Source organism: Rousettus aegyptiacus, unplaced genomic scaffold (genome assembly GCF_014176215.1).
Source record: "Rousettus aegyptiacus isolate mRouAeg1 unplaced genomic scaffold, mRouAeg1.p scaffold_m13_p_14, whole genome shotgun sequence".
Classification (NCBI taxonomy): domain Eukaryota; kingdom Metazoa; phylum Chordata; class Mammalia; order Chiroptera; family Pteropodidae; genus Rousettus; species Rousettus aegyptiacus.
Window position 1 is genome coordinate 30454907 of NW_023416289.1, and position 27495 is coordinate 30482401.

Consider the following 27495-nt stretch of genomic DNA (forward strand, 5'->3'; position numbering starts at 1 on the left):
CCTCTACTGCAGGAAAAGTGCAGTCCATTTTTCCCACCTCATACCTTCATCAGGCAGCAGACAACAGGAAGTGCTAGAGTCAGCTTTAAATTCAGGGTGGGGGGGTGTGGTTAGGGTAATGGTAATCAGTCAGGTGCCATTTTATTCATTTTGAAACCAGCCACCTTCATTTGAATGCAAGTATCATTCTTATCAAGTAATTTTTGTCATGCGTCTCCATGGCGAGTCCCTTGCTAAGGATGGTACCTACATTTGTTTCCCCATCTGCGTGTGCCAGGTCATTCTCACAGAACTCTGTGTGCAGGTCTTTTTCATACTATATCTATAGATGGAGAATGAAGGCTTAGACAGATGAAGAATACTAAGAATAAAGGAGGATGTTCCAGTCTGAATCTGTTGATTCTAAAATCTGAGCTCTTAACCAAAAGATACAAACTTCCTGGCATTGGCTGATGATTTCGAGAGGTCTGTGTGCCTTGGTGGTCTAACTGTGAGCCTGGGATAGTAAGAATCTGGATGGTTAGAACACCAAGTAGTTTCTGCCAGGTCTCTGGCTGGGCTTCTGCCTCCCAGAGGAATCTGAGAGCAATATGACCTCCGGAAGAAGGCCATCCTTGCTCAGCAGAATGCAGGTTTCTGTGCTTTCACAGCGATGCATGGTGACATTGGTTATCTCGGGTTGGTTAGGTGCTGAGAGCAATTTTATGAAGTTAGTTAACTGAAAAAGAGAAAACCATGGCTGAATTGCATTTACTTGGTGGCAGCTGTGCCACTGGGAGTGATGGGGAGCCTCATGACCATAGGAAGTCCTGTGGTTGAAAAGTGGAGGCTGTCTTTCTGAGGGTTAGCTGTTGGTCTTTCTGGACCTAGAAGAGTTCAGGACAGTCATTTGCCCTGAACAGATTTTTATTGTGTTCAAAGCAGAACCCTGATCCCCATGACCTTGAAGAGTTTAGCTCTGTAGTGAAAGAATTTATGATGGGATGGTTTCAGGGCCACATACCTGAGGGACATAAAACCTGTTTTGAAGGGATGGTGTCCCCATGCTCCCACGTGTTTGGTGGGAGAACAAATTACTGCAGCCTCTCTGGAGGCAACTCTGGCAATATTTACCCAAATTAAAAGTGATTTTTCTTCTGAAGCTCTGCAATGAACATCATGCTGGGCCACTTCTGAGCATCTGCTCCACAAACACCTGGTATGAGCACAGTTACAATCACCACCCGTCTCCTTTCCTGCACGTTTGCTTGGCTGGCTTCTTCTCACTCTGAGCTCTAGTTATACTGGTCCATCCAAGAAGACCTGTCTGTAGAAGTGCTCTGCTCAAGAGGCTGGGACTGTGTCTGTCTAGCTCATGCCCATCCCCATGCAAAGCCTGACTAGGTATTGCCACCTCCCAGGCACTCAGAGACTTGGTGGTAAGAGATGCGGTGGCAGGGGTGGGGGGTGGTACCCAGGTCTCTGCTACTGCAGATGCGTGGCCTGTTTGGAGCTTGATGTTAGTGCAGCATGCATTTGAAACGCTTTTGTCAGAACTTACTTTTTTGTTTTTTGCATAGACCTTTTATGCTTTAAAAGAAGAATGCTATTATCTTATTTTTGTTGGCGTCTATCATTTTGAGAAATTAAAGAGCTCTAAACAGTTACAAACACCCTGTATGTGGATCTATCATCCAGAGCACCTTGTTTTGGTATTTTTGTTTCTTTATGTATAAAAGAAAATATTAATGTTTAAGTTGAAGCTCTCCATTTTTAAAAATAAATGACATTAAAATCTGATTATGAAAGTCATACGTGCTCATTGCAGAAAAAGTTGGAGAAAATTGAGAAGCACTGTGAGTAAAACGAAAGTCACCTGCCATCTTGTAACTTTGTGAACATCTGGGTGTTTACCTCGTCGTCTTTTTAACTGACTATCCTTTTTCCCTCTTCTAGTCAGCTCATGCCACCCACTGTCTGGCTATGGCCCCAACACTTCACTATGTGTGCCCTGATTTCCTCAGACCTCTTCTGGACCACTTCGTTTAGTTTCAGTTTTTCAATATTATAAATAACACTGCACTGAATACCCCATATGTGCATGTTCATGTTCGTCTCTGATTATTTCCTTAGGATACATTTTAAAATATAGTCATGGAACAAATGGCCCACATTTCCTATTTTCGTATCTTATTTTGAAGCAATTGCGAAATACCATTTCTGATGCTGAATGGATGCCCTGGACCACACCTGGACTGAGGCAGCCCTATAGGCAGCCTGTGAGGCGCTGTTGAGTTCATGTGTGATGTCCTCTCTCAGGGCAGTTCCCCATCACAGACTCTTCTCCCCACTTACAGTATGGCAGACACAAGGGACCAGCCAGGCCTGAGTTTAGATCACTGTTTCACCTGTTATTTGGTGGCCTGTTTCCTTTGAGTTGTTGCTATGACTGTCTACTCACTACAGCCATCCCCAGCACACAGTAGATTTTCGGCCACCCTCCTGTCTGGCTAGGGAGGGAGGGTGCTTCAGCCCTGTTTTCCAGTTTTCCATCTCAAGCTGACTGCCCCCTCCCCAAGCATGGTGCAGCTACTGGGGGCCCTGGGGGAACCAGGCAGAGATGAAAGGTTCCTATTCTCTAAGACTCCCAAAGGGGAGGCCTTGAAGAAAAGAGAGTCATGTTGATTTTGGTGACCACAGTTATGGCATTACATCTAACACCTCTCTGATGCATCCTGGGGAGAGGGGTAGAAGAAGCAGTTGCTTCCTAGCTCATTGAGGTATCCATCTGTCTTACTGTGTCTGTGTAAGCTGTACCCAGTTGCTTCATAGCACCCTAGAAAATGTCATTTTCAGCTAGCACCCCTGGGACATCTCTCCGAGTGCTCTCTCACTGGCAAGAAACTGGCCTCAGCCATAACCCAAAAATACCATATAGCAGGTTTTCTATTTGAAGATTGTCTTTGTTTAGTCCCTCTGTCCCCACCCCAACACCTCCAAAGCAAATAGAGAAGAATTTGCTAAAAGAAAAGGAAACATGTTAAAGCTGCCCTGGTTTGCTTTTCTCTGGCTTACTTTCTGAAACTGGCCTGTTGCACATGTTTATCACGTTTCTTGTTTTCTCTGGTTGAGCCCAGCTGCTTTCTTAGAGTATGTCAGATTTCTTTACAGTAACAGAAATCCAGGTTGTAAAACCAGCTGTGAACCCACTTCTGAACCATGTGCAGAGGGCAGAGCACGGAGAGATCATGGAGTAGTCCTAGGACATTCACTGACTTTTGATAGATAGCCTCTTTCATCTGGAAACAGTATGGGCAAGTGTATTTGGACCTGAACTTTGGTAAAGGCCATGTAGCCTTAAGGAATATTTGCACAAGACCTGGGAACAACCTGCCAGAGGTGAGAGGGATCCCCCAGAGAAGCCCCTGGGGACAGTGAGGGGTGTCCCTGTGGTCTCAGTTTCCTCCCACCTAGACTGGTAGCTGGAGCTGTTCCCCTCCTGGCCAGACTGAGAGACTAACTGTCTACCAGGAGCCCTTGGCTGCAGAAGCCAACCTGGGAGGCCAACAGGCACAGCCCAGTCTACACTTGAGGATCCCAGTACAAAGCATAATTTGGCTCTGGCCGTTTTTGTTGTGGAGTTTATTTGTTTTGTTAGGTAATTATAAAGTGTTGTGTGTAATCTGTTTTTTAAATTAAGAACAGAGAACAAAACTGTTTAGTATATATAACAAACAACACATTGGTTTTCCCACTATAGCAAGTTAATGAAAGAGAGAGAAAAGTGAGGATTTATCCAGGAGAAATGCTGAACATGAGGGAAAGAGATCCCTCAGAGCAGCAGGATGTAGGCAGGGTGTAAAAGACACAGAGAGAACTCCCAGGGAGGCAGCGCCAGCCTAGGGGCATCCTGGGTCACCTCCTGCTGAGCAGGGCCACCTGCTAGGTGATTCTTGACCTTCCCTGTTTTTTCGGGCCATTGGAAGTGAGGGGTCGAGATTTACAGCTTTTATTCTAAAATGGCCCATTGGCAGGCATCCTGTCAGCCCCTGGCATTCAGAAGTGACTTCTTGGGGTCTCTGTGACTTCTACCTCCCCACCCCCACTGTGGGAACAGCTAGAGTTGCATTCCATCCACTGCAAAATTGCCATCAAGGCATTTCATTAGGGCTAAAGTAGCTATGGGCTTCTGGGGTGGGTGATTATGGTGGGAAGAGATGACTGGGGGTGGAAAGGCTCTAGCTGGGCTTCTGACTCTGGTTTAGGAGCTGAGCAACTTTGAGTTTTTGTGTGTGTAAAATATATTAAAAGCTGCTGCCTTATTTACTGAATGGGGTGGCTAAAGGTGAAATTACAAGATAAAAACAGCATAATATGTTAAGTGTATTATTACCGTCAAAATAACGCTTATTAAAAATCTTTCTGAGTCCACTTTTCAGCTCCCAGTTACAGACCCTGCTCTGACCCAGAGCCATAGCTGAAGCTGAGAGCAGGGCAGAGGCCAGGAGCTGCTCAGGGAGGGAGGCACAGAGACCCATTTTAGCTTCAGAGGCTACAGTGAGGAGGAGTGATTCCTGAAAGAGCTGTGAAATTGGGGATTTCAAACCAGAGCAAATAGTTATTGACCTTAATAGGCCACACTGGTGCTGGGAAGGACCCGTTTTCAATTATGCTAATAATAAGGAGTCTAGGGTAGTGGGTGGGCGCCTGACGTTTGAACTGAGCTAAACTTCAATTATAAGCTGCCGTCAATATAGAAGCAATTTGGAAAGTGTGCATCCACTCACAGAACTGTCCCCATGGGGCAGTGTCTTAGGGCGGGATATGGCCCTAGAGTCACACCAGCTCTTGAAGACAGGCACTTTGGATTGATGGACCACTGGTGGCTACCTGGCCCCATTCCCAGGTCTCTTTTCTCCCTGACTCTGAAGAACTCTAATTGAAAGTCAGCTGGTCACAGTCTCTCCCAGCAAGCTCTCACTTCTTGCTCACCATTTTGGTCATTATTTAATAGTTATGTTTTGGGGAAAAGAGGGAAGAATTATGTTTTGACTTTAAAAAAACAGACTGACACTTTAGACCAGTAAGCTTGCTTTCTTTAAGACCTTGTATGTCACTAAGTTCTCAAATATCCACCATTTAGGAAGCATTTGAGAGCAGAAGTGAGTCCTGAGTCTGTGTGGGCTCCCTGGACTTTCAAGCCTTTGCCTACTAATGGAGAGAAAACATTTGCTTAGTGGCTGTTAGTATTTACCCCTCTGAGCTAGTCTTTTTCCATGTTCGGATTTTTGAAACCATTATTCAGAATATACCTTAAGTGTGTGGGGGTTTGGAATAAGCCACCTGGGATATGTCTCAGTGGTATGCGGATTATTTTGAACTAAAGGCAACCAAGACCCTGTGAGCTCCAGAGAAATTTCTAGTCCCCTCATGTTTAACTATCTAGGGGAATTTGAAGTAGGAGCTTTGCCCACAATAGCGATTATCAGAGATAATCTTTTTTGACCTATCTGTATGGCAGGGCGAACTTCTAATTACTGACCATCTACTCTTAATCATCCTGCTGTGACCTTCCTCCCCTCAGAGGCCCCAAGGTATCTTACCTCATCCCTAGCTCAGATATCACATGTACCTATTTTCCATTTCTATCTATGAACCTCTCATGTGCAGGGTCTCTGATTCTCTTATATATGTGGGGCTCCTGTGAGCATGAAATTAAATTTGATTGTCTCTTGTTGATTTGATTTGTCGGCCAGCCAAAAGAACCAGAGGAGGGAAGGAGGGTTTCCCCCTTCCCCACAAGTTCATTGAATTCTGTGTGCTTCTCGGTTTTACTTAGTTCATTGTTTTGGACTCTGTTATGTTTTTGAAATCCTTAAACTAGTGAGATTAAATAAAAAGCTGAAATGTTGGACATTTAAATTCCAAAGGTAGTACGTTGTGAGAGTCAGCATTTCCTTTCAGGATGTATGTTATGATGGAGAAAGGTCAACTTGTCTGGTTGGAGGTTTTACATCTTCTTTGGATGTATTAGGACATGATCAGGCGCAGTAACATGTGGTGCCCTCTCTTCCTCTTCCAGTCCCACCCCAAAGAGACCAAGTCGGTGCTTGTCAGTGTGATGACACTTTACGGGGCAATGTACTTCCGGCGCCTGGTCCATGCAGTGATCTCCCTCCGGCTGGCTCCCTTGAGATATGGAGGAAGCTGCCCCCTGCACATGGCCCCAGCAACCTGCTCTGACAAGAGTGCCCCGGTGTTTACCCGTGCTCTGGCCTTTAAGGACAGAGTTGCCCTCATTGACCAACATGGCAGCCACACGTATAAAGACCTTTACTACCACAGCCTCCGCCTGTCCCGGGAGATATGCAGGCTCCGAGAGCATGCCGGCCGGGACCTCCAAGAGGAGAGGATCTCTTTTATGTGCTCCAATGACGTCTCCTATGTGGTTGCACAGTGGGCCTCGTGGATGAGCGGAGGCATCGCTGTCCCTCTCTATAGGAAGCACCCCCAGGCTGATCTGCAGTACTTCATCCAGGACTCCCGAAGCTCCATGGTCCTTGCCGGCCAGGAGTATGTGGAGCTCCTGAATCCGGTGGTCAAGAAACTGGAGATCCCGCTCTTGCCTCTCTCACCTGCAATATACAATGGGGCAGCTGAGGAGCCTGGAGAGGGGGAGTTGCCGGAGCGGGACTGGAGAGATCGGGGCGCCATGATCATCTACACCAGTGGGACCACAGGAAGGCCTAAGGGCGTCCTGAGCACCCATCACAACATCAGGGCTATGGTGAGTGTTTGCTCTGGCCACCGCTGTCGGGAGAGGTCTGCTGTGTCTCTGTCAGACAAGTTATGGCCTCTGGGGGTGGGGTGGCGTTCATTTACTTTTCTGTAGGACCATTCACAGCTGTCACCATCCTACCAACCCCACCTGAATCATGCAGTCACAGTGCCGTGTGACCAGGAGTCCCACTAAACCATGTACGACAGCTCCTGGGAAAGGGCCAACAGGGTGAAGCATTCAAGTTTAGGCTTTACAGGCCCATCGAGGGCCTCCCTCTGGGCTGTATGGCATGTGCAGGACAGATTGGGTCACTAGACATGATGTTGAGGTGGTCTTCAAAGACCAGCCTTAAAGCAAATATGAGGATGTGTGATTATCACCTGAAATGGTTTATTTGGGAAACTTGAAAGGAGGAACTCACATGTGCCCATGTCTTGGGTGTTGGTTTTGTGTTCTGTAGGCTTAGTAACCATCTTTGCAAAACTCCTCAGCCACGTTGTTTATCTGTAATTTACACCCTTCTTCCTTTAAAAAACTGTTCAGTATACAGTAAAGACTCGTACAGTAGAAACAATAAAATAAAACAGAAACACAAACCACAAGAAGGAGGTCAATGCTATCGAGTCTTAGGCTAACTCAGTCCTGTAAATCAATGGTAAACAGTCCTAGCTGACTACGAGGAAGCGCTATTGATATGGTACCTCTGCCTCCTAGAGGAGACACACTTTTCATCTGGAGAGACCGTCTCTTGACTTGTATTTCTGAGGAGAGTGAGTATCTCACATGTGTTTGACATAGTGGTCACTGAGGCATGTAGGACGATGTGCTCAGTGGTGACTTCAGAAGATTCAAATGGGCATCTCACACTGCTTCTCAGTCAAAGCTGAGGATATGCCTGGACACTCCGCTCTGGGTTTCTTCACAGCTGAGCTGGAGTGAGGATGGTGCCGGAAGCGGCAGGGATCTCTGACGGGCAGAGTGGGCTGGGTGGCTGGCTTCAACACAGGCTTCTAGTGAGGTCCCAAATCCCAGGGCCTGTCAGAGCCAAAATCGCATATCTGACTACCTGAGGGGAAGTCACTAAGAGTTTGCAGAGGCCATGAGATCCCAAATCAAAAACCCTTTCGAGCTGGCTAAAGCTCTTGTCTGTGTGGCCCCGTTCTCCAACTTGGGAGTAAGCAGGAAAAACACAGACCCTCAGAGCCTCATCATTACATTACCATCTTCTGTAGATGCTGTTAAGGATGGAGCAACAAAGAATGAGGCTTCCTCCTTCTCTTCCCCCTCCTCCTCCGCTCAGCTGGGGAGGCCCCGTCTAACCTCCTCCATCTGCGTGGTGGCTTCCCTCCTGTCTGAGGCTGTGCTGTTGTCCTACAGGTGACGGGGCTGGTCCAAAAGTGGGCATGGACTAAAGATGACGTGATCCTCCATGTCCTCCCACTACATCACATCCATGGCATAGTCAACAAGCTGCTCTGTCCACTGTGGGTGGGAGCCACCTGTGTGATGCTGCCGGAGTTCAGTGCCCAGCTGGTAAGTTGGGGACAGGTCCTTGGCATGGCACATAGGGCACCTGTGGACTAGGCATCTTTCTCTGTGTGTAGACTTTGCCAGCTGTGCAAGTTTCCTGTTGCCACCATAACAAAAAATCCCAAACTGGGGGCTTAAAACAGCCCGAGTTTATTCTCTCACAGTCCGGAAGTCAGAAGTCCAAAATGAGTCTTAGGGAGCTAAAACCAAGGGGTCAGCAGGGCTGATTCTGTCTGGAAGGTCCAGGGTAGAATCTGTTACTGCCTTTTTTAGTTTCTAGAGCAGCTGCAGTCCTTGCCTTATGGCTACGTCACTTCAGTCTCTGCTTCTGTGGTCACATCTCCTCTGCCTCCCTCTCTTAAGGACCCTGTGATCACACTGGGCCCACCTGAGTATCCAGGGCATTTGCAAAGTTCCATTTGCCATGTGAGGTACCACATCTGTGGGAATCAGGATGTGGACATTTGGGGACCATTCTTTAGCTGAGCATACTGGCTTTGAACTGTTTTGGAGTAGATGGTCCAGCCGGGGAATCGTTGTGAGTTTCCCTGTTAGCCCCCCTTTTCAGCACGTTCCTTCCCAGCATGCTGTTAGGTCTCAGGGAGGGGACTTGTGGCTGTGGCCATGTGGAGAGGGAGGTGGGAGCAGAGCCATTACTGCTGAGCAGAGTACAGCAATGAAGGATGCTGCTTTGGAGGTAAAAGGACCCGGGGTCTGATCCTGCCACTTGACACTTGAGACCTTGACACAGCTCTTCCCTGGAGCCTTTCAGACCCTATCCTGAGAGCCTGATGCAGCTCCAGGAGTGGGGCCAGCAGGCAGGGCTGTGGGCCTTCCCTCCTCCTTTAGCTCCTAAGCTCTGCCTTCATCTTTTTGTGTTTTGTTTGGAGCGGCAATTCCCTTAGTTGTTTTAGATGAACAATCTATAGCTTAAAGATGCCTCTCAGGACAGCAGGCAGAGCCACTGGCTACGTGGACCATAAGGACATGCCGGCAGGTGGCAGGTTCAACACCCTCTCTATAGACAGTCTTACTTTATTTAAACATCATCGCAACCCTCTGGATTTGTGCAACATATGGGGGCAAAGTCCCATAAATCACTTAGGGGAGCGGTTATTTGTTTAATAAAATTTTACTATAACAGCTCCTCTGAAATCAGATAGAGCTTAACTAGATACAGTACAACACAGTCGTATATTTAAAATCCATTATCAAAGTCCCTTAAAGAGATAACCTTCCCTTCAAAGCTCTGGGTTTGTGTGTGTTTGTAAAGACCAGAACAGCAGGATCCAACCTCTTGGGCTCATGGCCCATGGCCCTGGATTGCATGTTGTGTGGGTGGGCTCATCAGTGTCCTTGGCTGTGGGAGATTTCACATGGCAAAATGGCAGAGACCCTCGTCCTTGGCATATGGGAGGCCTTACCTGCCATCCTCGGTGTCCCATCCTCTGAAGAAGTCTTGGTGGTTTAAAGCTTGATGGAATTGACTTTGTTGGATATGTACCTGTGTAGCTTATATTTGAAAATGAGAGCAGATTTTGGACAACTAAGGATTCAACAGGGGAAAATCCTACAGATATTTCCTACCTGCTTCCAGAGCTCCAGGTTATGTGTATAAATTCTTTGACCTCCTGGGCATTCTCCTGCCTCACCATGGTGGCCTCGCCTAGGGTCCTGGAAGCGAATGGGTGCCTTAACCATCAAGCCTGCACAGCTCTGAACTGTCATTAGGATGCTCCTTTCTCCTGTCGAGGTGCTGGGGACAAGGAGCCACCAGCACAGCTCACAAGGAGGGTCCAATCTCAACCTTCGAGGTTCTTGGCACTTAGGATTTCTCAAAACTGCAACAGAGATGAATACTGAAACAAATTTGATGTGGTGGTTGATAAAAGATTAGAATTTTGTAAATTTAGAATTTTATATTAGTAAAATCCTGCTTTCAGTATTATTAAATATTGGAGGAGTTTTAAAGCTTATATTTAAGAAATTTGTGTAAAGCAGTGGTGTGAGGTGACTAGAAACCTCCAGTGGTTTTTAAATGGCCTTATATCCTGGGGTCTTCAAGTCATCCTGCTGAACAAAATGCATGCTAACAGTGGGGTGACAGGCTGTCACATCCTGCAAGGCTGACCGATGAGGTGACAGTGACTTGGAGGATGGGAGGGAAGATGGATGGGCAAACTGCCCAACGTCACCTCTGCAGAACGAAGTCTGGCTGTTGATGAGCTGTCCAGAGTTGCAATCGATTTCTTGTCTCAGATGACTTTGCTCTAGCCAACTTCCTCAGTATCCAGCAGCAGGGCACATAAATCAGGGCAGGACTGTGAGGCTGGTGCTCACTTTTCTGTTGACTTGCTGGGAACCCCGCTACCCGCAGCCTAATTTGGGAACTGCTGTCTGGTCTTGCTCTGATAGCTCATATCAGAGCAGGTAGAAGAGTTTTCACTAGTGAAGTGCAGGGCCTAGGCGGGATCCCACAGAGCTATGATTTCTAAGGTATGGAAGTGTTAGAACAACCTAGAGGAGGAATGCTGCTGTTTTAAATATATGCTTCAAGACAGCAGCTGCCCACTTTGCTGATGTGGGTGAATCCAAGAGTGACGCGGCCTCCCCAGCTGAGGGCAGTTCTCGGGCAAATGTCTCTCTGTGCTGGGGTCACATATCTGTGTAGATTACCGTAGGACCAGTTAACATCCTTCATTTGGCTGACTGTGTGCTCCATCCTTCCTTCAGCCTCCTGTGGGAAGCCTAGGTGGGGACCACTTGTTCAGCCAGTGGAGGGGGCCTGGCTGGGACCACAGGTCCCCAGTGTGGATAGATGGCTCACATGGCCTGTCCTCCCTCCTGTTGTGCCAGGGCACACCTGGGTCATATACAGTTTAAATTTCTACCGTTTTGTGTCCTCTTTTCCAAGTGCTCATGGTAACAGGCAAGCAAGTCCTTTGTGAGTGAAATAAAGGCCAGGCTAAGGTGAGGCTATTGTCAGGACTGGGTAGTGGTGGGGTCTGCACACAGGTCAGCCAAACTAAAGCCACTCACCTGTAAATGCTTCACTGAGTGAGGAGATCGGGGTGGGGGCGGGGTCAGGGCTATGCCTCCTCAGCCATATTAGGATATTGATGCTCCCAGGAAGCCTGAGTGTTATCCAGTATATCTACTCAGCCATGCTCCTCCTAGGACCCACACCTTCCCTGGTGACGGGGTAGCACCGACCCATATTTCTTCACAAGCCAATGGGAAATAGGAGGCCACACAGTATCCAGCAAATTTGCATTTTAGAGCTTGGAAAGGACCCGAGGGATTTAGTCCAAATTAATATTGTGTTGTGAGAAGACAGAGAGAAGCTGACAGGCTTGGTCAAGGTCATAGCCCCTCCTGGGGCAGTGAGGTGGCCTGTCAGTGGATTTGTCCCCATGGATTCACGCACGCCTGGATTTCTAGCACTTCGTTCTCTCTGATGGCCTGCTGCTTAGTGTGCCGTAATTCTGAGCCATTAGGTTTATTTCCTCTCTACTCAGCATAGGAAGAAGTGTAATTGTGGGACAGGGAACCCTATGTCTGCATTTTTTATCTCTACTTCTCATTTCTGCACACCTTGATTTTCTAGCAACAGGGAAATTGAAATGGTGTTAATAAAAATGAACTCTCTCAGTCATTCCAAATATGGGTTGGTTTAACATGAGTTGTTAATATATAATATATTTCTCATAAATAGTATTAGGTCACTTCTTTGCCTGTAAAGAATTATAGAATGTGAATTTTAAGGGCCCTTAGAGGGATAACCCAAATCTAGCTCCTCTTTTCATTGTAGTCTTAAAACTTTTTAAATTATGTAATGTTTCAGACATCTGTAAGAGAAATGAATACCCATGAGCCACCGCCCAGCTTTGGTGATTATGAATTCAGAGCCATTCTTGTTTCATCTAGAAACATCCCCTACCTCAGGATTATTTTCACATGAATCCCAGATATCATATCATTTCAGCATCTCTAAGAGGTAGGGATGCTTTTTCTTAAAGTTAGCAACAACACAGTCATCACAATGAGCTAATGAGCAAGAATCCCTTAATATTGCATATTACTGTCAGTGCCATCACTGTCAGCGTCCCCTCTTTTCTTAAGTTTGTTTGAATTAGATCTGAGTAATGTCCCCGCCTTGAGCTTAGTTGATATGTTGCTTGTGTTGCTTTATGTACAGATCCTCTTGGTCTTTTCCTTGCATTTTTTGTTTAAGAAATTAGGCCGTATGTCCTGTAGTCTTTCCCACAGTCTGTTTTCGTGGATTGCATGCTTGCGGTGTTATTTAATGTGTGTCCCTATACTCTGTATTTGCTGGAAGTTGGTAATTAGATCTCAGGGCATGATAAGATTCAGGGTTTTTGTTTTGTTTTGGTGGGAAGGAGACTGCAGAGATGCCGTCCATGTTCCTCCAGCAGGGGCACATGTACCTGGTTGTCTCTCACTCTGTGACGTCAGCACTCACTGGTGCTTACTACCTAGAGCTGTTAATTTGTTGTGGTTTGTAAAATATGGAATGTTGTCATGGATTTTTTTATTTTACATGCAGGTATGACTTACATACAGTCAATGCATGTAAATTAAGTATGCAGCTGATGCATTTATATCTATGAATATATGTGTAATGGTTATCATCAGTAAAGATAGAGAACATTTACCCCCAAAATGTTCTCTCATACGCTTTCTTGTCAGTACCCTGCATCCCCACACACTCAGAGGTAGCACCAGTCTGGTTTATGTCACTATAGGTTAGTTTTATGTGTTCTTTGTGTAAGTGGATTCAACATTATGTGTTCTTTTGTGTTTTTTAGTTTATCATGCTATTTTAAGCTTTATTCTTCCATTGCATCGATTGTAGTTTTTTGTCGTTGTTGTTTTGTTTTGTTTTGTTTTTATATTGCCGTGTTGTATTGTATTCTATAAAAGGTCACAGTTTATCCAATCTGCTATCAAAGGACATTGGATTGTTTCTAGTTTGGGTACATTATGAATAAAGTTCCTATAACCATTCTCATACAGATCTGTCTGTAGACATTTCTTTTAGATCTATGCATACTGTGCTAGATACCAGCTGGGCTGGAAGTGTATTTAATTTTGGTCGAACAGCAAAGGGTTCTCCAAAGTAGTTGCTTGTTTTATACTCCCACCAGCAGTTTCTCCACATAGTATTGTCAATTTTGTCAGTTTTAGCCACTCAGGTGGGCATGTTTTAATTTCCTTTTATTAGAGTATAGTGCCCATTAAGTGCAATGCACAGATTTAAGTGTGTGGTTTAGTATGTTTTGATGAATACACCTGTATCATGTACTCTCTGGTGGGAATATAAAACATTCCCACATGCCAAAAGTTTCTCATGCCTCCTTCCAGTCACCCTACTAGAGGCGGCCACCTCTTTTGATTTTTATTGCTTTAAATTCATTTACCTGCTCTTGAACTTTGCATATAGTGGAACTATAGCATGTGTATTCTCTTGTGTCTCACCTCTTTCTCTGATCATAATATTTTTGAGATTTATCCATGGTATATGTGTCAGTGGTTGGTTCTGTTTTATCACCAAGTAGCCCACTGTTGTTCATCCATTCTCCTGTTGATGGACATTTTGGTTGTTCACATGTTAGGCTTTATGAATAAAGCTGTTGGGAACATTGCCATGTAAGTTTTTTTTACATATACTCTTTTATTTCTTTAGAGCAAACAGGGGTAAAATTACTGTGTCACAGAGTCATGTATGTAATTCACGTACCATAAAATTCACCTATTATAAATGATTCAGTGATTTTTAGTAAATTTAAAGAGTCGTGCAATTGTTATCTCAGTCCCTATTCCCACACCCAGTTCCTGTCTGCCTTCTGTCTCTAGTTTTCCGGATCTTGCATATAAATGGAATCATATAACATGTAATGTTTTGTGTCTAGCTTCTTTCATTTTGTAAGACACGTTTGAGTTTCATCCATGTTGTACCATGTGTATCAGTAGTTTGTTCCTTTTGTTCCTGAATAGCATCCCACGTACGTCTGTCCCACATTTTGTTCATCCATTTACCATTTGATGGGCATTTGGATCACTTCCAGTTTTTGTCTATTAAGAATATTGGTCCTGTGAACACTTGCATACAGATCTTTATGTAGACGTGTTTTCATTTACCTTACGTAGGTGCGTAGAAATAGAGTTGTTGGGTTGTGTGGTAGGTTTATGTGGAATGTTTTAAAAAACTGCCAAACAGCTTTCTAAAGTGCTGTATTGTTTATATTCCCGCCAGCAGTGTTTGAGGGGTACAGTTTCTCCGCATCCTCACCAACACTTTTTTACTGGATTTACGAATTATTGCTATAGTCATAGTGGAAATGAAGTATCTCGAGGGGTTGTTGTTGTTGATATTTTTGCGTTTCCCTAAGGATTAATGATGTTGAACATTTTTTCACAGTTTTACTTGCAACCTCTTTGGTGAACTGTCTATTCAGATCTTTGTCCTATTTTAAATTGGGTTATTTGTCTTCTTATTGTTAGTTGTAAAGGTTTGTTATAGATTCTGGACACAACTTCTTTATCACATATATGGTTTGCAAATCTTTTCTCCTGGTCTGGCTTGTCGTCTTTTCATTTCCTTATAATGGCATCTTTTGAAACACACATGTATATAATTTTGATGAAATCCATTTTATAAATTTTTAAATTTCAAGATCATGCTTTAGTGTCATATCTAAGAAAATTTATTTAACCAAAGACCATGAAGATTTTCTCTTGTTTTTCCTAGAAGTTCTATAGTTTTAGCTCATACATTTAGGTCTCTGATCTACTTTGGGTTAATTTTTGTGTATGGTAAAGTCAAGGTTTAAAATTAATCTTCTTACATGTAGATTTCAGTTGTCTCAGTAGTTTGTTAAAAAGATTATTCTTTCTCCCATTGAAGTGACTTGGCCCCTTTGTCAAAAATCACTTGGCCAGCAATGTATTGGTTTATTTCTGGACCCTCATCTGTTCTGTTGATTTCTGTGTCCCACACTGCATTGATCCTGTTGCTTTAGAGTAGGTTTGGGAATAGGAGATGTATCCTTCACCTTTGTTATTTCTTCATTTTCACTCTGGGGAAGGAAGTTTTGGCTCCTCTGGGTCCTTTGCTTTTCATGTAAATCATAAGGTCAGCTTGTCAATTTCTGCAAAACAGTGCTTGCTGGGGTTTGTGGGGAGGAATGCACTGAAACCATAGCTCCGCTGGCGGAGAGTTGCCATCTTAACAGTATCAAGTTTTCCAGTCCATGGACATGGATTATCTCTCCACTTATTTAGCTCTTCTTTCTTTTCCTTTTCTAGGACTACATTTATAGCATGTTAGATTATTTCATGTGGCCCACGTGCCACTCACACTCTATTCTTTTTCCTGTTTTTCCCTGTCTATACTTCAGTTTAGATTCTTTTCACTGACTAACTTTTCACTTCTTTTATCTTTTTTCTGCTGCATCTAGTCGGTTATGTCTATCCAATATATTATCTTAATTTCAAATAATATATTTTCTAGTATTATAATGGTCCTTTTTGCGGTTCCACTCCTCTGATGAAATCCTTGATTTTCCCTCATTTTGTTCATCTTTCTTCTAAATTTCTTAGCACTTATTGTAATTATTTTAAATTCCTTGTCTGAAAATTCCAATATCTGGATCTTCTGAGAGTCTGCTTCTGTTGACCTTTTTTTCCTGTTAATCATGGTTCACATTTTTCTCTTTTCTAACATGCTTTGTAATTTGAGGGCCAAGGGGAGGAGATGCCAGTCATTGTCTTTAAAAGAATGATATTATTTTTCCCCAGAAAGGCGTCTTTTCCTCTGTCTAGCAGCTGTGGTAAGGAAGTAATTATTGCCCTCTAATTAGGAATTAAGATTGGTTGGGGCTGGACTGCAGCATTGGTTTCTGTTTATCCAAAGTTTCAAATGACTTAGGTGCAAGCTCTGTCTGTATATAGTGTCCTGGGTGCCCAGTGCCATGAGTTCTGCACTCTCTTTCCTGACCATGGGCGTACATACCACTGCTATGACAAGAACCACAAAATGAGCATAATATACCAGATTTTTTTTTTTCTTTAAGATTAGGGATAACACACAAGCACTTTAACAGGTGAGAAACTTGAAGCATCTTTATATTAAAACAAAAAGCATCTATCATGGAGTAAAATACAAAATTCACTTGGCTTTCTTCAATAGAAGAGAAAATGTTATCTGTTTACCATCTGTCGCTTGCCCCTCAGGGCCAGTCACTGTGCTGACTCTCAGACTCATCGATGGCCACTTGGAGGAGCCTGAGGTGCCGCATCTCTCCTGATAGCAGATCTGAGGCTGGAACCTTGTACCTGCCCTTCTCTCTGGACCTTCTTCGTCCTCCTCACAGGTCACGCCTAGGGCCAGACATGAATGTCCCCCAGCACAGAGCGACTTCCATGGGAATGTCCAGAGACGTCATCACTATATAAAAGTGAGATGCCCTTTTAGGTGGGAGCCACTTATGGACCGTTTAACACTTCAGAAAAGGAGAAGCCTCCATTAGGAACACTGTTCCTAGAACAGAGGCATCCATGCACGTGCATGTGTGCATGCTTTCTGATCTTTTTACTATGTTTTTTTCCTTCTTTTTAGGTTTGGGAAAAGTTCTTAAGTTCTGAAACTCCACAGGTTAATGTATTTATGGCAGTGCCTACAATATACAGCAAGTTGATGGATTATTATGACAAGCATTTTACCCAGCCTCATGTCCAGGATTTCGTGCGTGCAGTTTGTAAAGAAAAGATCAGGTAAATGAAAATACTCCATCTTCCCATCCAGAAAATCTTAAAGATCCACAAATATAACTTACTACTAAGTGTTAGGAAGCAGTGTTTTCCATTTCCTTTAAAATATACATGTATATATTTATATCTACTATCTCTACATATCTGCACGTACTCTGTATCTGTATCTCTAGCCTATCCCTCTGTAAAGTGATCTACATGTATATCTCTATGTTCCACCTGTTTTTCTCTGTCTTGCGGCAGAGTCTGAAAGATGAGGGTGAGGACAGTGAACTGACCATCTCATTTCCGTCCTTTCTGACCCTACGTCTATGTGCCCCTACCCCATCTGTATCATTTCTCTCCAGCAGAGTCTGCAGCTCTCGGAGTCCTCCCTACCGGGGGCCCCATCACACCCCTCTTGACAGAGGTGCACCAGAGTCTTTTGGGTCCTTCAGTGACGTGAAGTGTGCTCTTTACTCTTAGGAACTTGTGGACGTGGTACGCTCCTCTCCCCGCTTGTTACTGAAGTGTGACCCTTAGAGTGCACACCTAAGTGGGCAGCGTGGTGAGTTTTCACAGGCCCAAAAGACGCACATCACCACAGAGACGCAAGCTATGTCTGTGGCGAGCACAACCTTTTAACACCGCAGTGAGTGAGCTGCTAGACAAACAAGAATTTAAAATTCTGAATGTATTTGTGTGCGTGTCCCCGTGGACTCCGTGCCACTCTGTGCATTTGATTCTTAGTCCTTAAGAACACAGGAAGGACACCCTTATTTCCCAGAGAGAATTTTGAATTAGCCAAGACAAATATTTGATATTGTTATGATTTCGCTCCCACCAGTTCTTTGTTCCTCTTCTTTTGGTGGAACTGCAAGCCCAGTCTGATATTGCCAGCTGCCCATCAGCTGCCGGCCCACCTTCTCACAGGGAACTGTGGGGTTGGGCAGCTGCTGATGGAGGTGTCCGATGCTCAGCCACCAATATGAAAATGGAATTAGGAGCACTTTCTGCCCAGCCCTACAGAACCCAGGGCAGAAATGATATGAGAAGAAACCAGGGTGATTTTTGGGGTGACAGAGACCCCGAGACCTGACCAGTTTGGGCTCATGTCCTTGTGAGTTGTACATGCTTGTGAGGAAGCGCAATGGTCATTACTTCTGCTTGAATTAGAACCAAAAATCTCTTCCTTTCTACACACGGTAGATGCCAGAGCAGTTTGGAGCTCTCTGATGTTTTATAAATGGCATTGTCACCTTCGTGAGCCCATTAGCACAAGATAGTGCATACATCCCTCAGCTGTGAATTGTCTCCTCTCATTTGCCTCACCTACTCCTCTGACTTGGTAGCATTTTATCCATGAACTAAATTCTGTGATAATCATCTTATTGTTGCTGTTATTTAGGGTTATTTGTGAACGGCATATTAATTATTTGCAAAGAGTGCCACCAAAGATCCTAAGATTATTTTCTTCTTTTACCTTGGTTACTCATCCTTTTGAAGACCTATTTATATTTTAATATCTACTCAACAAATTGTTTTCAAAGAACAAAGTTAAATTTTAGCCCCAACTATAGTTTTATCATGAATTTTTAAATAGTGATATTGAATGAAGAATGCTCTGCCTTGTTTTTATTGTACTGAAGAATAGTGTCATCTCAAAAGCTAAGGTCGCCTCTGGTTTGCTGGGTAGGTTGATGGTTTCGGGATCAGCCGCCTTGCCCCTGCCTGTGCTAGAGAAGTGGAAGAACATCACAGGCCACGTCCTGCTGGAGAGGTACGGGATGACGGAGATCGGCATGGCCTTGTCGAACCCCCTGACCGCAGCAGCTCGCCTGCCAGGTATGCACAGCGCCCACCAGCTGTGGACTCTCCCTCTGCGCCCCTCAAGTGGGCCAGTGTACAGAGGATGCCGCCCTACCGGGCCTGGAGAACCACTTATTCCCTTTGGACACTCACATTTCTCCCAAGTGGCCAGTTAAGGACAGGCCAGAAGGCATTCTTTATACCAGTGTTTTTCTCGGGTGACCTGGGGAGACAGGTGAGAAGAAGGGGAACCACTAGAACCCATGTGCTTGGCAGAGTACCTCCTAGCGTGGCTGCTGCTTACATCCAGACCAAGTCGACCATTGACAAGAGCTTCCCACCCAGGTTCCCTGAGCCATTCAAGGCCAATATCAGCAGGAGAGACAGCAGGTGTGGGGGAAGGGGGTGAGAGTATCCACCACCTGTGTTCAGTGACCTGAATGCATCTGGATGACCCACTGTTCTAGATGGGTTTTTGTCCTTTGGTCTTCCTGTCCAGCATCCTCTAAGATGTTCCACTGCGACTTTCACTTAAACAGACCTTCACATCTTGGGTCCTTAACAGGAAATGTGCAAGCAGAGAGAAAGGCCCAAGATGGGAATGTGTTCTGTCTGTTCTCAGCCTTCTCCAAGTTCTCACAAGAAGCCACCTCCAGTGTGTCCAAAACACAAACGATGTCTCATTAGAAGTAAAAGTAAAATAATCCTACTTCTATAATTTTAGCCATGGATCTATTGATCTTGTATATACAGTGAAATTCACCCTTCTCATGTTCAGTTCTGTGAGTAATCGTGTAGCTGCCATCACACTCAAGATATAGAAGGGTTGAATTGCCGCAGATTGCATACTCAGCACCTCCTCCCCACAGCCAGGTAGGCATTTACCTGTGTTTACATAACCTTTTGGATCTGGCTTCTCTTACTTAGGATAAATCTGAGACTTGTCTGTGTTGTCACATGTCCCTTTACATTGCCACATAAGATTCATGGCCACTGTTTGTTAAACTATGCACCAGCCAAAGGATACTGGGTTATGTCTAGTTCTGGATGGTTACCAGCAGAGCTGTTGTAAATGTGCGTGTGCAGAGATTCTTTGTTTCCTTGGAGTGAGATTGCCGGGTTAGAAGGTAGGTCTGTGCTCAGCTTTCTAAGAAGCTGCCCAACTGTCTCCAGAAGAGCCCCTGGTATAAGGATGACCTTACCAACTGACGGACAAGAACTAAGGCTTCAAAAAATCATGTAACCTGCCCAAGGCCACAGAGTGGGTATGTGACTGAGCAGACATTCATACCATTAGATAGGGATGCCTACTTTGCTAGGGCACAGTGACACAGTAGACAGCCCAGTCTAAAGGAAGAAAAGGGGGCGGGGAGGACAGGAAACCTTCTGAGCCTTTATTATAAGAGCAAACACAAGGCTGAGAAGCCAAGACCAGGAGCCAGGACAGGATGGAGAGAGCAAAGGTTGATGTAGGGACCATCTGTAGAAAGAGGATTTGGGGATTGTCTGCAGGCAAGTTGCAGGTCGGAGGCTCAAAGGCCCAGCTGGGGATTCACCCTCGGATGGTGGAGGGAGCCAGGAAAGCAGCCACCCTGGACAGGGATACACCAAGAGGGTTCCCAATTGTCCTGGCCTCCAGTTCCCTCTGATGTGGAACCCCAAGACTCTGAATCCCAAGGTTTATTGGACAGAAATTCTTGAATCTTAAATTATGGCTACAGCTCCTACTCAGGCCTCAAAGACCATATGCGAAACATTAGAAGGTAGACTAGGTGTAGTTACTCTCCTAAAAACTGGTATCAAATATCCAGAATGGTTTCTCATCTATAAAGCAGGCCTCTAGCAGTCAAGTGCACTGCTAGTTCTTCGATTTGGAAAAAAAAAAAGTGAATGAAGTAACCCTCAACAGTAAATTCAAGTGTGCTACATGAAAATCCCTAAAATACAATCTCTGAGTATCATTTCTTGAAAAATCAGATTGGGGAGGTTTTCTTGGTCCCTTTAGATCTTCTCTGCACCTCTCCTCCTGGGCTGGCGCTTGTTGCAGCCAGAGGCTGTGGACTCATGTTGGAACCCCAGCCTGTGTCCCCTTCACACTTAGGACACAGCCATGCCACTCTTCCTGGCCTTTCTACACCTGCTCCCAGCGTGGGGGTTGTTTCTGGAGGCCCCTTTTTGGTGCCTGCGCAGTCTCTAAACGATGCTCCTGTGGTCGCCTAACTACCACCAGGATTCATTTAAAGGCTCTCAAAACCTGACGGGAGCACAGGAGGGCAAGGTCACCCTCAAAGGAGCGACTCACTGCGTGAGGGTGGATGTTTGCCTAGTGTTAAGCTCTGGGTCTGATCCCATCGTTCATTCCCTGTGTCCCATGCGGTTACCGTGAAGGGAGATGAATAATTCATGCCTGAGTGCTGCTGGGCCTAATGACACTCTAATTGGTGGTTGAGATCAGAGGCGCTAATGGCTCCTGCAGTGGGACTCCGTGGATCATTGACAGGAGCTCCAGGACCTTATTGGCCTGTTTCCATTCTCTCGGGACCAGCTGCAGAGCAGCCTCGCTCCCCAGATGCTGGACGGAACTGCAGGCCAATTAAAGTTATCTGGAAAGAGCTGACAACTGTTTTAGAGATGCGGAAGAATGACATGCCACTTCTGACTGTGGCCAGCACTGCTGCCCGGATGGACGCTAGGAGGGCGGCACTGTCCACGTGGTGCTAAGCAGGGGCACTATCCACATGGTGCTAGGTGGGTGGCACTGTCCACGTGGTGCTAGGAGGGTGGGATGTCAGCATGGTGTTAGGGGGTGGCTGCTGCCAATTGAGCCTGCTCTGCAAGGGCCAGCATGGGGGTGGGGTGGGGTGTTTGCAAGGCTCTGTGACTGCCCCACCCCTGGCTTCAGTCTCTTCCCCGTGTGGACCTCACTTTAATGAATCAACAGGGCTGTGAAGCTGAAATCATTGTCTCTGCCTTGACAGTTTAACTCTATTGTATTTGTGATGCCATGATTAATTAACATTCAGTCAGCACTTTCATTATAGAGCTTAACAGTTTGTTAATTTTCAGTTTGAGAAGAGAGAAGAGGCCTTACTGAACAGAGAGGAGCAGGAAGAGTGTGTGTGGAGGGATAGTTTCTTCCTTATTAAAAAAAATATTCAAAAGAGAAATGAGTAGATTGAAAGGAGGCAGGCAGAGGGTGATGGATGGGGATGCTGGCCTTTTTGCATTCAAGGAGGAAGGCCATGTATCTCTCTTCTGGTAAGGAATATATATTTGGTTTTTGCCCTTATTCCTGGCACAGAACTCCTAAAACCCTTGGAATTTCCTAGGTCCTAAGTAAGTGTCTTTTTTTTATTTATAACAAGCCTGTTTCAACCACACCTGAGTTTGTGTTAATGAGATGACTTTTGGAAGACTGCTAAGGATGGGGCTGGTTGTCAGGGGAACCAACCGGGTGATTGGAAAGTTGAAATTCAGCCTCACCCCAACCACCTGGGAGGGAAAAGAGGCTGGAGGTTGAATTAATCACCAGTGGTCAATGGTTTAATCATAATCCATTGCATAATCGAAATTCTGGTGAATACATGGAGGTGCTGGGAGGGTGGCTCGCCTGGAGAGCATGCAAGCTCGGGGCCCCTTCCCCCGTACCTGTCCTAGATACCCTTCCAGCTGGCCGTTCAGAGATTGTATCCTTTAAGACAAACTGGTCTTCTGGCAAGTAAAACTGTTTTTCCTGGGTTCTGTGAGCCGCTCTAGCAAATTATTGAACCCCAGGAAGGGATTGTGGGAACCTCTGATTTGTGGTCAAATCAGACAGAAACTATGGGTAACACCAGTTGTTACTGGCATCACTAAAGTGACCTACTAAAGGTGAGGGGCAGTCTTGTGAGACCAAGTCCTTAACTTTCTCCACATGTGCTCCCCACGGTAGCTGTGCGCCTCCCCTGCCTTGAAGCCTGCTTGTCCACACGCATCTCTTTGTGGTCCCAGGGCCTGGATGGAGCCTCTGTTTTCTTCCTTTTGGGGATACAAGCGCAGGGCTTACACTTGAGGAGGCATTGCTGTCTGAGAGGCCTCTGTAAGGCCTGCACAGGCATCATACCACCAAGATGGGCCTCTCTGAAGAAAGGGAACAAGGAGCAAGTTGGCTTTTATTTCTGAGTGAGGCGGTTGGTCCTGCTTAAGATTCTGTACTTAAGTTGATGAAGTGCCTCCTGATGAAATAATCACATTCTGCCTGATTGCTTAAGGTGTGTTCATGGAACTCTTTATCTCTGGCAGGTACTTGAAGAAATCATATCTGACCAGTCTCGGAGGGTAATAAATCAATTTCCAGTATTTGATGTTTTCTCGTTATTCAGGCTAATCACCCTGCCCAGCACTACATCACCCTTGTTCAAGCAGCAAGAAACATCTTATTGATACAGATTACGGGAGTGTTGTCAGCTCCACAGGGTCTGCAGCAGTGCCAAGGGCACCGGGTCAGTGTGGCCTGTCTGAGTATCCTCCTGTGTAGCCTCCGCCCTGCCTCTCACATGCGGCCTTTCTCTTCTGCACATTATCTGCCCAATTCCTCCCTTGAACTGTTTGTTTTGTGGGTTTTACACACATACTAATCACTAAGGGCTAAAACCAAGGTTAGCTTACTGAAGCTTTGACCATGAAACATGAGCAATTGAAAGCATCTGGAGACTTCGGACCCCCGGCCTGGGCAGGCATCCCAGCAGTCAGGGCTGTGGCCCCGGCTTGTCACTCTGCTGGTGTGTCTGTTAGTCCTCATCAGACCATTAGGTCCAGGGAAGAGTAGTGTAGATGACAGGAGTTAAACTTGTCACCAAAGAGAGAGATGCACAAAGAAAGGGGTCGTTTAGTCTAGAAAAGATGACGACCTTGAGATCAACTGGAAACTGAACTTAGAGTCTCCAGAGTGACAGCTGGTCTTCACTGTACCAAAGTTCAGACTGAGCCATGCATCAGGAAAAGCATGGCCTTTGAAATCAGGAAGGTCTGAGCTTGGACCTACTTCCACATTCACAGGCTAGTCCTTGTCTCTGGTCTCTATGTCTTGTCTCCACACTGGAAATGAAATACCCCTGCTTCTAGGCTATCTAGAATCTTGAGTGTCCTGGTACCTGTGTAGATGTATCTCAAAGAAGAGATGGGGGATTATTCCTTTTATCTGAAATGTCCAGAGTAGGCAAATCCACAGAGACAGAAATCAGGAATGGCCGGGGCGCAGGGGGATGGGGGTGGGGTAGGGGTACAAAGTGGCTGCTGCTAGGTACAGGCTTCCTTCTGGGATAATGAAAAGTCCTGGAACTAGGTGGTGATGATTGCATAACACCATGAATGTGCCAGATGCCACCGAATTGCCACTTTGTAATGATCAATCGTATCTTATATGGATTTCACTTTAATTTGAAAACTCTTTGGAAGCAAAAAAAGAGGAAAAGGGAAGAAGGAAGAGGAGGAGGAGAAGGAGGAGGAGGAGGGAGGAGGAGAAAGAAGAAAGAGGAGGAGGATGCTGGTCCCTCTGCTTCCCACAGGACAGGGATACATTTCTGACCAGAGTTGAGGAGCGAGACCTCCAGAACATGAAACAGCAGAGAGCTCAGCATTATGGGGCCCAGGCTATGCCCTACCAAGACCTCAGGCACAGAAGACAAGAGGGCACCGTTCTAGCAAAATGAGACTAATGTAACAGGCTGTGTGAAACATTCGGATAGAGGACACTGAGTGGATTGCAGAGAGTTTACTGACCTGGTTCCCTGGGGCGTTTATCCCTGGACAAATCCTCATTGAGTCTAGCTATCAAAACAAAGGGCCTGAGACTTTGAAGTGAATTCTCATAGATGCTGAATGTTTGGTGTTAGAATCTCCGTCCTACCTTAGTCATTCATTACAGCAGCTGTGGGGCACATCCTGGTCACCTGCCTACCTGTGTGGGTTCAAAGTTTGATTGTAAACTGGCCCACCGTGCTAGGGGCTTTGGTTGGGATGTAGACACTGAATAAACCATGCGTGCTAATAAATGAGCCAGAATGCCAGTGATATATTATCCCCCTGGCATGAGGCTCCCTGCTCACCACCTAACTTATGGCATCGGTACCCCTTGGGACCTTCTCTGTACAGTATTTCTATGCCCTTTGTTGCTCAGTGAGGTGCTGGAGTACAAGTGGAAGCCATCCCAGCATCCTGCCCTGGGTGCCGGGAGGCCTTCCCGAGGTGAATGCAGGTGCTCTGGAGCATTCGGAGCGAGGCCTCACACCCTGGTGGCAGCTGCGAGCGCTGGCGGTGCCTTAGGCATGCGGTCCTCTCCTTCGGCATGCCTCTGACCCATGTCCTTTCTCATGTTTCTCCTTTCCCTGCAGGTTCTGTGGGGATCCCGCTGCCAGGTGTTGAGGTGCGCATTGTCTCAGAAAACCCGCAGAAGGAGGGCTGCCCCTACATCCTCCATGTGGAAGGAAATGAGAAGGGCACTAAGGTAAGTCATTCTGCTCTCAGCTGGCAGCACATGGGCCTCGCATGGTCTTGACCACCCAGCAGGCCAGTCACAAAGGTTGAAGATCTCTCTACTTTGGAGATGGAGTCGCCACTGCACAGGGACAGCCCTCCGGAATGATGGTGATGCCAGCTGGCATTTGCCATGGGCATCCACTAGTGTTTCCAGGCATTACCCGCCATGTGGACGGTGTAAGAGGACAACCAAGGCCCAACTGTGCCCTGACCCCAGCACTCCGCCTGACCCCTCCCTGGAATCTGTCCACTGGGATTGCTTTGAGTTGAGTCATGACAGCCTTGGCTAAGGACAGTCCAAGTTAAAACACGTCGTTGCAGTTGAGACCTGGTTAAAAATTCTGTGTTGGTAGGACCCTAGCGCCCACTCAGAGCGGACGCCAGCACAAACTCCCAGGGCAGATGTGGCTGCTGCAGCAGCCTGCTCAAGGCCTTAGGGCAGTTCACAGAGCCCCAGAGAATTAAGGTTACCCACTTCCACTGAGATCATTGGTTCCTCTCTTAATTTCTATGTTCTAAAATTGGCAAGGGTGAAAAAGAAGAAGAAAGGAACATCGTCTTATTTGTTTTAGTTAAGTGAAGATTTTAATAGATACAAAAGCGCTGATCCTAAGTGAAAGGGAGTCCCGGAAAGGTTTAGGGATTAGTGGGAAATGAAATTTTGGTTTGAAAGGAACTTATTTTCTCTGCAGCTGATATCCATACTAGACATCAAATGCGATTGATTTTTGTTACCCCGAGGTTTCAAAAATGAAAATATTGAGTCTTCATTCTACCTTTTCCTTCTTCATGAGCATCACTGGCCCAGTCAGTCTCCCAGCTCTGCATCTCACCTGTGCAAGGAGAGACTGACAGGACTTGCCCTGTGGGACACAGTTCACGCATCTAAAATGGGAGGACTGAGGAGATTGTTGTTGTATGTTTTTGTGTAAGCAAATAGGTGGAAATTGGCTACTTTTAAGTGTAATATTATGAAAAATTTCAGAATGACATCAAGACGTAGATATTCTCTTTATCTAAGGAAACCTCTTACCTGGCGGGCCCATAGGCACACAGACTGTACCCACGTAGAGGGCCCGGGCCGCCTGCAGCCCTCGCTGGGTTGTCACTCTCTCAGGCTCTCCTCCCAGACGTGACAACCTCCAGACATGGCCTTGCTCCTTCACAGCCTATAGGCAGTTTCCATGGCACTCTTAGGGTCCTGAGCCATTGCTGTCACTCCCTGACCACCCTCTGCCTGGGCCCTTGCCACTGCCCCACTGGTCCAGAGCCTTCAGCCACAGTCACACTTTAGGATCCTTTTCTGGCTCTCAGTCTGTGCTCTGCACCACCCATCCCCCCTTGACTCCTGATGGATCCTGTTTACACCCGGGTCACCAGCCTCCCTGAATTTCATGGCTGCTTCCCTGCTAGCTGCTCAGTCTGTGCACTGGGCCAGCAGAATGTGCAGGCTGGGGTGTGGGTTCAGGGACACTGCTCCATCAGGATGCACCCAGCGGAAAGACCAGTGGAGGTGTGTGGGTCCATCAGGCACAGGCAGCATCATCCATGACTGTGCCACCTCCACCAGGTGCCAGTCACCTGATGGCTCGGCTTCTATGTGCACCTGTTCTGCTGGAGGTGGCAGAGGTGCTGCCAGAGAGAAGGAGTGGGGGTGGGGAGCATCTTTTTAAATTACAATATAATTTAACTACTTCGCACCTGCAGTGACAAGCAGCCGGCCATCTGACAGCTCCTTCTCTCCTGTCTTTGTTTCAATCTACAGAGAGTTGTGCATTGAAACTTGCTTAAAATAGAAAGAGCTGGCAGCCCTAGCCTTGAGTGCTTTGATAATCAGAGAGAAGAAACCACTTGTTCTGCAGGGTGGGGGCTAGGGGAGAGCAGACGCCAACAGCCAGGGGCCTGATGGGCCATGGAGGTTGGAGGGGAGATAAGGGAGCTGGGGTCTCCTTCCTTACTGCGTGATAAGCCCCATACAGACACACCCTGACTGTCTAAATGTGAAAGTAAGGATGTTTAGCACTCACGATGGCATGTTCGGGGTGTTCTAGAACATTTCCAACTCAGTGAAGGGATCAGTGTGATAGACAGTCAAGACTGGAGCCTGC

The 27495-nt window shown here is 46.1% G+C and overlaps 1 protein-coding gene across 2 annotated transcripts in view; it reads left to right on the forward strand.

Moving 5' to 3' along the window:
- Positions 1-27495, forward strand: part of ACSF3 (acyl-CoA synthetase family member 3) — a 59106-nt gene that overhangs the window by 1060 nt on the left and 30551 nt on the right. The window contains exons 2-6 of one of the 2 annotated variants that reach the window (XM_036231551.1): positions 6062-6766; positions 8138-8293; positions 16932-17086; positions 18759-18907; positions 25243-25355. In XM_036231551.1, the coding sequence (XP_036087444.1) occupies positions 6101-6766; positions 8138-8293; positions 16932-17086; positions 18759-18907; positions 25243-25355 (1239 nt within the window). In that variant the 5' untranslated portion in view covers positions 6062-6100. Of the gene's footprint in view, positions 1-5765; positions 6767-8137; positions 8294-16931; positions 17087-18758; positions 18908-25242; positions 25356-27495 lie in introns of those variants that run through there. The other variant, XM_036231552.1, reaches the window with a different exon arrangement.